This window comes from Caretta caretta, chromosome 12, assembly GCF_965140235.1.
Source record: "Caretta caretta isolate rCarCar2 chromosome 12, rCarCar1.hap1, whole genome shotgun sequence".
In the NCBI taxonomy this organism is placed as follows: domain Eukaryota; kingdom Metazoa; phylum Chordata; order Testudines; family Cheloniidae; genus Caretta; species Caretta caretta.
Genome location: NC_134217.1, coordinates 43,345,808 through 43,358,783, shown reverse-complemented (window position 1 = coordinate 43,358,783; position 12,976 = coordinate 43,345,808). Strand labels below are relative to the sequence as shown.

General features: G+C 46.5%; 1 protein-coding gene across 18 annotated transcripts in view; it reads right to left on the bottom strand.

Moving 5' to 3' along the window:
• The window catches only part of PMFBP1 (polyamine modulated factor 1 binding protein 1), a 360,702-nt gene that overhangs the window by 146,989 nt on the left and 200,737 nt on the right, over positions 1-12,976 (bottom strand). For 16 of the 18 annotated variants that reach the window (XR_012664618.1, XM_048816955.2, XM_075118503.1 and 13 more), the window contains one exon: positions 1,511-1,657. Coding sequence is in view for 15 of the 18 variants with exons in the window: in XM_048816955.2 (XP_048672912.2) it covers positions 1,511-1,657 (147 nt within the window). In the remaining 3 variants the exon portion in view is untranslated. Of the gene's footprint in view, positions 1-712; positions 841-1,510; positions 1,658-12,976 lie in introns of those variants that run through there. The other 2 variants (XM_075118514.1, XM_075118515.1) reach the window with 1 other exon arrangement.

Sequence of the window (12,976 nt, the reverse complement as noted above, 5' to 3'; positions counted from 1 at the left end):
TGACTGGTGGAAAACATGTCCTGGGCGTGCTGGTCCAGGGAAGGAGGAAGATGGGCAGTGCAAGAGGTACCTTGTTTGCAATGATCCAGGGACAGGAGAGGAAGACAATGGCTGCCACAGAGACATACAAACCATCTTGGCAAATTTCTGAAGTTCCTCTCACTGGCAAATTTAAGCTTTTTGTGATAATATTAGAAACCCGAGGTTAGAGAGCGCCAACAGACGGCTGCAATCCATGTCTCTTGAGGCCCAATACCATACATTAGCTCTAATTTAACTGCCTAAAGCCCAAGGTGACAGAAGCTTAAAAAAACTAGAGAATAAAAAAAACTAAAACCCAGCACTGGATTTCCCTCTGATGCGAAGGTGCATTTGTCTTCTCTGTCCCAGAACCCGTTGTGTTCTGCTGGTGTTCTTTGGGGGCAAGGGCTCTGGGCCTGATTCTTCATGCTTATACAGTCATGTATTCCTGTGCAGAATGGGTGTAAAATACCCATCTTTTGTAGAGTCCTTTTGATCTGGTAGTAAGGAGGGCAGACTCAGGCCCAGAGCTGGTCTTTGTTCTGTGAGGTGCTGTGCAGCTCTATGATTACACCTGAGTAATAGTTAATAATGACCTGACTTAAATAAATATACTGTTATGACATGCATGCACGCATGCACATATACCCCTCCTCACCATGACATGCAAACTTAAGGCTCTTGAACTCACACTCTGGCCTTTGAGGTTTGTCATTATCAGCTAGAATGGAGCCAAGTCTTTTGAAAAAGGCACTTGATGGAGCTGAAGATTTGCATGATGACTGGGCGTTCTGATCTGGTCTGCTACTGAGGAGTTGCTGTGGCTGTTGGGGAGGGGATGCTTGGTTAGCAAGTAGTTGACATATTTGGCTAATGCAGCGGGGCACCCAGGGTTTTCAGACACACATCTCTTTTTGTATAACTAAATAAGGATGGGCTGAGCAGTACTGAAACAGTCTAACTTGGTGAGGAGCATGGGGAAATTCCCTCTTGCTGCAGGAAACCAGGACGATCAGCATTACTCTCATTGTCTTCCTGGCCACTGCCAAAAGGATCACTACGGAGTGTGCCCAGGCTATTAAGCACAGCAGCCTCCGCATTAGGCTATGTAGCATGTATATAGTCTAGGAGGGGTTTAAGCTAGAAAAGATGAGGGGTGTTCTGAAGATGACAGACACTCTGATTTTCAAAGGCAGTGATGCAAAGTTGCAGATCCTATAAATTTCATCTGGAATTATGGCTGCTCGGCACCTCTGAAAATGAGACCCTAGGTTTCCAGAGAGGGAAGGCCCAAGCTGCAGAATGCTATAGCTCCTGATACTTTCTTTGCATGGAGTTAAATTCAAGCCTGCTTCTACAGGGAAAAGATGAAAGTCTAGGTAAAAGAGGTGAGAAAGTGACGGGCCATACCATGAAGGGAGTTGATTGGGGCCACACTGCAAATAAATGCAATCAAAGACAATGGAGTGCAGAGAAAGCTTTCCCTTACCATCTGCCTGAGGGATTGCACTGTAGTCTCCAGAAGGTGCTTCTCCTGCAGTTGATTGACTGCCTCCGAGTCCTTCCGGGAAATTTCGTGGTGAAGGTCTGTGATTATCTCCTGCAGCTCCTGAATCTTAGTTTCCCTCTCCAGAACCTACGAAATACAAACTGAAAGCATAATGCACCGGAATGGGAAACAGGGAGGCAAAAGGAGCATTAGTAACAGGTCTGTGTTCTGCAATTCCACGGCCACAGAATTTGCCATGAAATTCCCTGCTGGCTACAGCATTGTGCTCCAGAATCTCTAATTTTACCAGTGTTTCTAGCCCCATGGTTTTGAGGAGACTTTTAAAATGTACATCAAGTGTAAATCAATCCAGAATTGTGTCTTGATTCTATAGATAACGCAAAATGGTGTCCCGAAAAGTGTGCGCTATCCCATTTGGCATAATGGGTTGTTAATTCTGTAACCTAAAGATACCACTTTAAAAGTCAACAGTATTAGTTATTTCACTGCTGATCATTTTAGCAGCTATATCCAGCTAATGTGTTAAGTCCACAGTGCAAAAGTGCCATGAACAAGCTCTCACATTCCAAAAGGACTAAAATGCCCCTACCCAACAGCCAAAACTTCCAGCATTCACCACTGACAATTTCCACAAATAGCACCGCTCCCCTAAATTGGTAATTCACAATAATAAAATGCACTAAATATGCACCAGCTAAAAACAGGATAACAAAATACATTGAAACCCCGCCCGCACCCCCTCCTTCGGAGCCTGGGAAAAAAGATGGACTTGGCAGGTTAACAAATCTGGGCTCTGGCAGCCAAGGGGGACGCAAGTTCCAAAGGGTCTCACACGGAGAATGCCCTGCTGGCAGCTCCCCCCCGTTATAACAAGGGAACTCCAGCCTGAAGCGCAGCTGCTGATGGCCAACGTGACAGTAAGTGTGCCTTTCAGTAACCAGGTCCCTCACCATTTGGAGCTTCATAGGTGAGCACCAATATCTAAAAATCTAGTCGGAAATGCATTGGCAGCCAGCCTGGAGCCCAGAGCACTGGTGCAACACGGTCCTGGTCAGAAACCCTAGTTAATAAGTGGGCAGACACTTTCTGCTCCAGCTTATTTTCTGGCTGGTCCATGTAGAGTGCATTACAACCCCCTAATCTGAGTAACAAAAGCAGAAGTAACAGCAGCAAGATCCTGCATCAAAGAATAAAGGCTACATTTTCTCTTCATGCATAGATGGAAAAGTGCTCTGGTTACAGGCTGGAGAAGATGAAGGATGTATAGGAGGATTTGCTTTGAATAACTCTCCACTGTCTATCCATGGTCATGCTGAAAGGCTGGAGGGAGGTTACTAGTGAAGTTCCTCAAGGATAGTTTTTCATTTGCATTAATGACCTTGGCATAAAAAGTGGGAGCGTGCTAATAAAACCTTCAGATGACACAAAGTTGGGAGGTATTGCCAATGCGGAGGAGGACAGGAATATTACACAAGAAGATTTGGATGACCATGAAAGCTGGAGTAATAGAAATTGAATGAAATTTAACAGTGCAAACTCATGCACTTAGGGATGAACAACAAGAATTTTTGCTATAAACTGAGGACGTATCATTTGGAAGTGACAGAGGAGGAGAAACACATGGGTGTATTGGTCAATCACAGGATGCCTATGAGCTGCTAATGTGATTGTGGCTGTGAAAAAGGCTAATGCAATGCTAGGATGCACCAGGGAAGGTATTTCCAGTAGAGATAGGGAAGTGTTATTACCAATATACAGGTTTCAGAGTAACAGCCGTGTTAGTCTGTATTCGCAAAAAGAAAAGGAGTACTTGTAGCACCTTAGAGACTAACCAATTTATTTGAGCATGAGCTTTCGTGAGCTACAGCTCACTTCATCAGATGTATACCGTGGAGACTGCAGCAGACTTTATATACACACAGAGATCATGAAACAATACCTCCTCCCACCCCACTGTCCTGCTGGTAATAGCTTATCTAAAGTGATCATCAGGTGGGCCATTTCCAGCACAAATCCAGGTTTTCTCACCCTCCACCCCCCCACACAAATTCACTCTCCTGCTGGTGATAGCCCATCCAAAGTGACAACTCTTTACATAATCAAGTCGGGCTATTTCCTGCATAAATCCAGGTTTTCTCACATCCCCCCCACCCCCATACACACACAAACTCACTCTCCTGCTGGTAATAGCTCATCTAAACTGACCACTCTCCAAGTTTAAATCCAAGTTAAACCAGAACATCTGGGGGGGGGGGGGTAGGAAAAAACAAGAGGAAACAGGCTACCTTGCATAATGACTTAGCCACTCCCAGTCTCTATTTAAGCCTAAATTAATAGTATCCAATTTGCAAATGAATTCCAATTCAGCAGTTTCTCGCTGGAGTCTGGATTTGAAGTTTTTTTGTTTTAAGATAGCGACCTTCATGTCTGTGATTGCGTGACCAGAGAGATTGAAGTGTTCTCCGACTGGTTTATGAATGTTATAATTCTTGACATCTTATTTGTGTCCATTTATTCTTTTACGTGGAGCCTGTCCAGTTTGACCAATGTACATGGCAGAGGGGCATTGCTGGCACATGATGGCATATATCACATTGGTGGATGTGCAGGTGAACGAGCCTCTGATAGTGTGGCTGATGTTATTAGGCCCTGTGATGGTGTCCCCTGAATAGATATGTGGGCACAATTGGCAACAGGCTTTGTTGCAAGGATAAGTTCCTGGGTTAGTGGTTCTGTTGTGTGGTATGTGGTTGTTGGTGAGTATTTGCTTCAGGTTGCGGGGCTGTCTGTAGGCAAGGACTGGCCTGTCTCCCAAGACTTGTGAGAGTGTTGGGTCATCCTTTAGGATAGGTTGTAGATCCTTAATAATGCGTTGGAGGGGTTTTAGTTGGGGGCTGAAGGTGACCGCTAGTGGCATTCTGTTATTTTCTTTGTTAGGCCTGTCCTGTAGTAGGTAACTTCTGGGAACTCTTCTGGCTCTATCAATCTGTTTCTTTACTTCTGCAGGTGGGTATTGTAGTTGTAAGAAAGCTTGACAGAGATCTTGTAGGTGTTTGTCTCTGTCTGAGGGGTTGGAGCAAATGCGGTTGTATCGTAGAGCTTGGCTGTAGACGATGGATCGTGTGGTGTGGTCAGGGTGAAAGCTGGAGGCATGCAGGTAGGAATAGCGGTCAGTAGGTTTCCGGTATAGGGTGGTGTTTATGTGGCCATTGTTTATTAGCACTGTAGTGTCCAGGAAGTGGATCTCTTGTGTGGACTGGACTAGGCTGAGGTTGGTGGTGGGATGGAAATTGTTGAAATCATGGTGGAATTCCTCAAGGGCTTCTTTTCCATGGGTCCAGATGATGAAGATGTCATCAATATAGCGCAAGTAGAGTAGGGGCTTTAGGGGACGAGAGCTGAGGAAGCGTTGTTCTAAATCCGCCATAAAAATGTTGGCATACTGTGGGGCCATGCGGGTACCCATAGCAGTGCCGCTGATCTGAAGGTATACATTGTCCCCAAATGTGAAATAGTTATGGGTAAGGACAAAGTCACAAAGTTCAGCCACCAGGTTAGCCGTGACATTATCGGGGATAGTGTTCTTGACGGCTTGTAGTCCATCTTTGTGTGGAATGTTGGTGTAGAGGGCTTCTACATCCATAGTAGCCAGGATGGTGTTTTCAGGAAGATCACCGATGGATTGAAGTTTCCTCAGGAAGTCAGTGGTGTCTCGAAGGTAGCTGGGAGAGCTGGTAGCGTAGGGCCTGAGGAGGGAGTCTACATAGCCAGACAATCCTGCTGTCAGGGTGTCAATGCCTGAGATGATGGGGCGCCCAGGATTTCCAGGTTTATGGATCTTGGGTAGTAGATAGAATATCCCAGGTCGGGGTTCCAGGGGTGTGTCTGTGCGGATTTGATCTTGTGCTTTTTCAGGGAGTTTCTTGAGCAAATGCTGTAGTTTCTTTTGGTAACTCTCAGTGGGATCAGAGGGTAACAGCTTGTAGAAAGTGGTGTTGGAGAGCTGCCGAGCAGCCTCTTGTTCATACTCCAACCTATTCATGATGACAACAGCACCTCCTTTGTCAGCCTTTTTGATTATGATGTCAGAGTTGTTTCTGAGGCTGTGGATGGCATTGCGTTCCGCATGGCTGAGGTTATGGGGCAAGTGATGCTGCTTTTCCACAATTTCAGCCCGTGCACGTCGGCGGAAGCACTCTATGTAGAAGTCCAGTCTGCTGTTTCGACCTTCAGGAGGAGTCCATCTAGAATCCCTCTTTCTGTAGTGTTGGTAGGGAGACCTCTGTGGATTAGTATGTTGTTCAGAGGTATTTTGGAAATATTCCTTGAGTCGGAGACGTCGAAAATAGGATTCTAGGTCGCCACAGAACTGTATCATGTTCGTGGGGGTGGAGGGGCAGAAGGAGAGGCCCCGAGATAGAACAGCTGCTTCTGCTGGGCTGAGAGTATAGTTGGATAGGTTAACAATATTGCTAGGTGGGTTGAGGGAACCATTGCAGTAGCCCCTTGTAGCATGTAGTAGTTTAGAAAGTTTAGTGTCCTTTTTCTTTTGTAGAGAAGCAAAGTGTGCATTGTAAATGGCTAGTCTAGTTCTAGTAAAATCCAGCCACGAGGAAGTTTGTGTGGAAGGTTGGTTTTTTATGAGAGTATCCATTTTTGAGAGCTCATTCTTAATCTTTCCCTGTTTGCTGTAGAGGATCTTGATCAGGTGATTCCGCAGTTTCTTTGAGAGCGTGTGGCACAAGCTGTCAGCATAGTCTGTGTGGTATGTAGATTGTAATGGATTTCAACACGAGTTTCTACAAGCCATTACCCTATGATCCCACTGAGAGTTACCAAAAGCAACTACAGCATTTGCTCAAGAAACTTCCTGAAAAAGCACAAGATCAAATCCGCACAGACACACCCCTGGAACCCCGACCTGGGATATTCTATCTACTACCCAAGATCCATAAACCTGGAAATCCTGGGCGCCCCATCATCTCAGGCATTGACACCCTGACAGCAGGATTGTCTGGCTATGCAGACTCCCTCCTCAGGCCCTACGCTACCAGCACTCCCAGCTACCTTCGAGACACCACTGACTTCCTGAGGAAACTTCAATCCATCGGTGATCTTCCTGAAAACACCATCCTGGCTACTATGGATGTAGAAGCCCTCTACACCAACATTCCACACAAAGATGGACTACAAGCCGTCAAGAACACTATCCCCGATAATGTCACGGCTAACCTGGTGGCTGAACTTTGTGACTTTGTCCTTACCCATAACTATTTCACATTTGGGGACCCATGTATACCTTCAGATCAGCGGCACTGCTATGGGTACCCGCATGGCCCCACAGTATGCCAACATTTTTATGGCGGATTTAGAACAACGCTTCCTCAGCTCTCGTCCCCTAAAGCCCCTACTCTACTTGCGCTATATTGATGACATCTTCATCATCTGGACCCATGGAAAAGAAGCCCTTGAGGAATTCCACCATGATTTCAACAATTTCCATCCCACCACCAACCTCAGCCTAGTCCAGTCCACACAAGAGATCCACTTCCTGGACACTACAGTGCTAATAAACAATGGCCACATAAACACCACCCTATACCGGAAACCTACTGACCGCTATTCCTACCTGCATGCCTCCAGCTTTCACCCTGACCACACCACACGATCCATCGTCTACAGCCAAGCTCTGCGATACAACCGCATTTGCTCCAACCCCTCAGACAGAGACAAACACCTACAAGATCTCTGTCAAGCTTTCTTACAACTACAATACCCACCTGCAGAAGTAAAGAAACAGATTGATAGAGCCAGAAGAGTTCCCAGAAGTTACCTACTACAGGACAGGCCTAACAAAGAAAATAACAGAATGCCACTAGCGGTCACCTTCAGCCCCCAACTAAAACCCCTCCAACGCATTATTAAGGATCTACAACCTATCCTAAAGGATGACCCAACACTCTCACAAGTCTTGGGAGACAGGCCAGTCCTTGCCTACAGACAGCCCCGCAACCTGAAGCAAATACTCACCAACAACCACATACCACACAACAGAACCACTAACCCAGGAACTTATCCTTGCAACAAAGCCCGTTGCCAATTGTGCCCACATATCTATTCAGGGGACACCATCACAGGGCCTAATAACATCAGCCACACTATCAGAGGCTCGTTCACCTGCACATCCACCAATGTGATATATGCCATCATGTGCCAGCAATGCCCCTCTGCCATGTACATTGGTCAAACTGGACAGGCTCCACGTAAAAGAATAAATGGACACAAATAAGATGTCAAGAATTATAACATTCATAAACCAGTCGGAGAACACTTCAATCTCTCTGGTCACGCAATCACAGACATGAAGGTCGCTATCTTAAAACAAAAAAACTTCAAATCCAGACTCCAGCGAGAAACTGCTGAATTGGAATTCATTTGCAAATTGGATACTATTAATTTAGGCTTAAATAGAGACTGGGAGTGGCTAAGTCATTATGCAAGGTAGCCTGTTTCCTCTTGTTTTTTCCTACCCCCCCCCCCCCCCAGATGTTCTGGTTTAACTTGGATTTAAACTTGGAGAGTGGTCAGTTTAGATGAGCTATTACCAGCAGGAGAGTGAGTTTGTGTGTGTATGGGGGTGGGGGGGATGTGAGAAAACCTGGATTTATGCAGGAAATAGCCCGACTTGATTATGTAAAGAGTTGTCACTTTGGATGGGCTAGCACCAGCAGGAGAGTGAATTTGTGTGGGGGGGTGGAGGGTGAGAAAACCTGGATTTGTGCTGGAAATGGCCCACCTGATGATCACTTTAGATAAGCTATTACCAGCAGGACAGTGGGGTGGGAGGAGGTATTGTTTCATGATCTCTGTGTGTATATAAAGTCTGCTGCAGTCTCCACGGTATACATCTGATGAAGTGAGCTGTAGCTCACGAAAGCTCATGCTCAAATAAATTGGTTAGTCTCTAAGGTGCTACAAGTACTCCTTTTCTTTTTACCAATATACAAGGCACTAGTGAGACCTCACCTGGAATACTGTGTGTAATTCTGTCCCCCCATTTAAGAAAGATTAATTCAAACTGGAACAGGTGCAGAGAAAGGCAACTAGGATGATCAGCGGAATAGAGAACCTACCTTATGAGAAGAGACTTAAAGAGCCTGGCTTGTTTAACCTAACAAAACAAAGGCTGAGGGGAGAGATGATTACTCTCTATAAATATATAAGAGGCATAAACACCAGGAAGGGACAGGAGTTATTGAAATTAAGAGCCAATATTGGCACAAGAACAAATGGATATAAACTAGCCATCAATAAATTTAAGCTAGAAATTAGACAAAATTTGACCTTAAAGTTTATGAGTCTAGAGCATAAACCAGCGTTATGGGTCTGGACAGAGTTAGCTGCCCTGGCTCTCACTGCCAGCCTCAGAGAGTTCCTAGAGCTGTCCACAGTGAATGCAGTAGCTAGGGTTACTTTCCTTAGTGCTGACTTGAATTGATTTTGATTCTAGGGACTGATGTTCTCTTGGTCTAGGGGTCACCAAATGAAATATATAGTCAGCAGTTTTAAACAAAAAAAAAAGTATGTATTTTTTCCACACATCGCACAGTCAGTCTGTGGAACTCGGCCAGAGGATGTTGTGAAGGCCAAGACTATAACAGGGGTCAAAAAAGAACTAGATAAGTTCATGGAGGATAGGTCCGTCAATAGCTATTAGCCAGGATGGGCAGGGATGGTGTCCTTAGCTTCTGTTTGCCAGAAGCTGGGAATGGGTGACAGGGGATGGATCACTTGATGATTACCTGTCCTGTTCATTCCCTCTGGGGCACCTGGCATTGGCCACTGTCAGAAGGACATAAGAATGGCCATACTGGGTCAGACCAAAGGTCTATCCAGCCCAGTATCCTGTCTGCCGACAGTGGTCAATGCCAGGTGCCCCAGAGGGAGTGAACCTAACAGGTAATGATCAAGTGACCTCTCTCCTGCCATCCATCTCCACCCTCTGACAAACAGGATATCATATGATAAACAAATCATATGCAAGAGCATACTCGTATAGTGCTGCAGAAAGCAACATATGTGCTTTATGGGTATAAGATGTTTATTCTTCCTTTTAAGCCAAATATAGAAAGATTATTCTGCGGTAATATTGCAACCCTTTCATCCAGTTTTAGTCCCTTTTCATTGCAAACTTCAGCTGGTCTCCAGAAACCACTGTCTAGCTTCTCCAGCAGATACTACTGCCTTTTCATCTTTTAGATTCAACCAGCATTAGAAGTTTGGAAACAACTGTCCAGCAGCAAATGGCTGCAAATCAGAAAGTAATACTCTCATCAGTAGAATAAAGGGAGCTTGACACATCAAACTACCACTGCAAATTCAGTCTTGGTCAAGCTCTTTGACGAAAAGGGCATCCAAATTTTTGCTGTTTTTCCCTATGTTTATATATGGCCCAAGAGAGTCAGGATACACACAGGTTGTACCTTATAGAACAGCCAGGCAGCCCTGCTTCTGTATGCTCCACTGACACACTGTATGACCTTAGGCAAGTCAGTCTAATATCCTTGGGCCTCAATCATCCAGCTGAAAAACTGGGTAACACGCAGGAGCTCCACTGAACTTCAAAGCAAATTGTTGCTGCATCTGTCTTGAGGTTTCCTGGGGAAATAAATTCCCCATCTCCTCTCTCCAAGGAAGCATTTCACTTAGGAGAGAAGGTGAAAGAATGCAGTATTTGACACATGGCGATATCCTCACAATTCATAGAAAAGTCCATAAAGAAGGATTGATTATGTTAACTGGAAACAGGGAAACGAATGGAAAAAACAACAAAAGCCATATCCTAAGAGTGAAGTCAGATGCCAGGGCTTGCTTTAGGGTCATCTGGAGCAGTGGTTTTCAAACGTTTTTTCTGGTGACCCTGTTGAAGAAAACTGTTGATGCCTGTGACCCAACTGAGCTGGGGATGAGGGTTTTGGGGTGTGGGAGGGGCTCAGGGCTGGGACAGAGGATTGGGGTGCGGGGGTGAGGGCTGCGAGGTGGGGCTGGAAATGAGGGATTCAGGTGTGGGAGGGGGCTCTGGGCTGGAGCAGGGGGTTGGGATGCAGCAGGCAGTCAGGGCTCTGGGTTTGGGGAGGCTAAGGGATGGGGCAGGGGATTGGGGCATGGGCTTATCTCGGATGGCTCCCAATCAGCGGTGCAGCATGGGTGCTAAGGCAGGCTTCCTGCCTGTCCTGGCACCATGGACCGCGCTGCGCCTCGCAAGTGGCCAGCAGCAGGTCCGACTCCTAGGTGGAGGCGCGCAAGCGGCTCCGCGTGGTTCTCACCCACAGGCACCGCCTTCTAGGAGCGTGGAGCCAGTGCTCAGGGTGGGGGCAGCATGCGGAGCCCCGTGGCCCCCCCGCCTACGAGCCGGACCTCATGCTGGCCACTTCTGGGGCACAGCATGGTGTCAGAACAAATAGGGACTAGCCTGCCTTAGCCGGGCAGCACCGCAGACGGGACTTTTAATGGTCCGGTGACCAATACTGGGTCACGACCTGCAGTTTGAAAACCACTGATCTGGAGGTCCTCAAGGAATCAGTTCTGAAGCACTTAGAGAAGAGGAAAGTGATCAGGAACAGTCAGCATGGATTCACCAAGGGCAAGTCATGCCTGACTAATCTAATTGCATTCTATGATGAGATAACTGGCTCTGTGGATGAGGGGAAAGCGGTGGACGTGTTGTTCCTTGACTTTAGCAAAGCTTTTGACATAGTCTCCCACAGTATTCTTGCCACCAAGTTAAAGAAGTATGGGCTGGATGAATGGACTATAAGGTGGATAGAAAGTTGGCTAGATTGTCGGGCTCAGCAGGTAGTGATCAATGGCTCCATGTCTAGCTGGCAGCCGGTGTCAAGTGGAGTGCCCCAAGGGTCGGTCCTTGGGCCGGTTTTGTTCAATATCTTCATAAATGATCTGGTGGATGGTGTGGATTGCACCCTCAGCAAGTTTGCAGATGACACGAAACTGGGAGGAGTGGTAGATACGCTGGAGGGGAGGGATAGGATACAGAAGGACCTAGACAAATTGGAGGATTGGGCCAAAAGAAATCTGATGAGGTTCAACAAGGACAAGTGCAGAGTCCTGCACTTAGGACGGAAGAATCCCATGCACCGCTACAGACTAGGGACCGAATGGCTCGGCAGCAGTTCTGCGGAAAAGGACCTAGGGGTGACAGTGGACGAGAAGCTGGATATGAGTCAACAGTGCGCCCTTGTTGCCAAGAAGGCCAATGGCATTTTGGGATGTATAGGTAGGGGCATTGCCAGCAGATCGAGGGACGTGATCGTTCCCCTCTATTCGACATTGGTGAGGCCTCATCTGGAGTACTGTGTCCAGTTTTGGGCCACACACTACAAGAAGGATATGGAAAAATTGGAAAGAGTCCAGCGGAGGGCAACAAAAATGATTAGGGGACTGGAACACATGACTTATGAGGAGAGGTTGAGGGAACTGGGATTGTTTAGTCTGTGGAAGAGAAGAATGAGAGGGGATTTGATAGCTGCTTTCAACTACCTGAAAGGGGGTTCCAAAGAGGATGGATCTAGACTGTTCTCAGCGGTAGCTGATGACAGAACAAGGAGTAATGATCTCAAGTTGCAGTGGGGGAGATTTAGGTTGGATATTTGGAAAAACTTTTTTCACTCGGAGGGTGGTGAAACACTGGAATGCGTTACCTAGGGAGGCGGTGGAATCTCCTTCCTTAGAAGTTTTTAAGGTCAGGCTTGACAAAGCCCTGGCTGGGATGATTTAGTTGGGGATTGGTCCTGCTTTGAGCAGGGGGTTGGACTAGATGACATCCTGAGGTCCCTTCCAACCCTGATATTCTATGATCTTCTTCCAGCCCAGAAAAACCTCACTTTTTATCTGGGCAGAGAAATGTGCAGCATTTATAACCACCATATGAGCAGGTACCTTTCTCAACTTGCTCTGCAAACACAGTTTAAGTTCCCCCACTTCCTGGGCTTTGGATGTAATAAAGTAACAACAATTCACCCAAACTTTCTCCACAGACCCCAGGTCCTCTCTTCTCAGAAGTCCACTCCCATTCTCTGATATTCAGGTAAGGCAGCTCCTCACTCACCTCAGTAAACCACCAGGACCCACTGAAACCTTTTCCACCAAGGAAACACACCAACCAATAGGGTGGCAGTGTTGCAGGCACACACTGCCAGCCTGTTATACGTGGATTTGAAACCTGACCTTTGCCAAGAAGAAAGATTCATTATCTGGAGTAGGGCTTGGTGCTGAGATGATATGACCAAAATTAATCACACAATTGAGTTCTGGGATCTGTACACTTTAAGAATAAACCTCCAGAGCAGCAGAAGCTTCAGTGAAGTACAGTAGAGCAAACAGATAACCCACTTTCACGGCGGGTGAAGAAATGACCTGCCAGAGTCA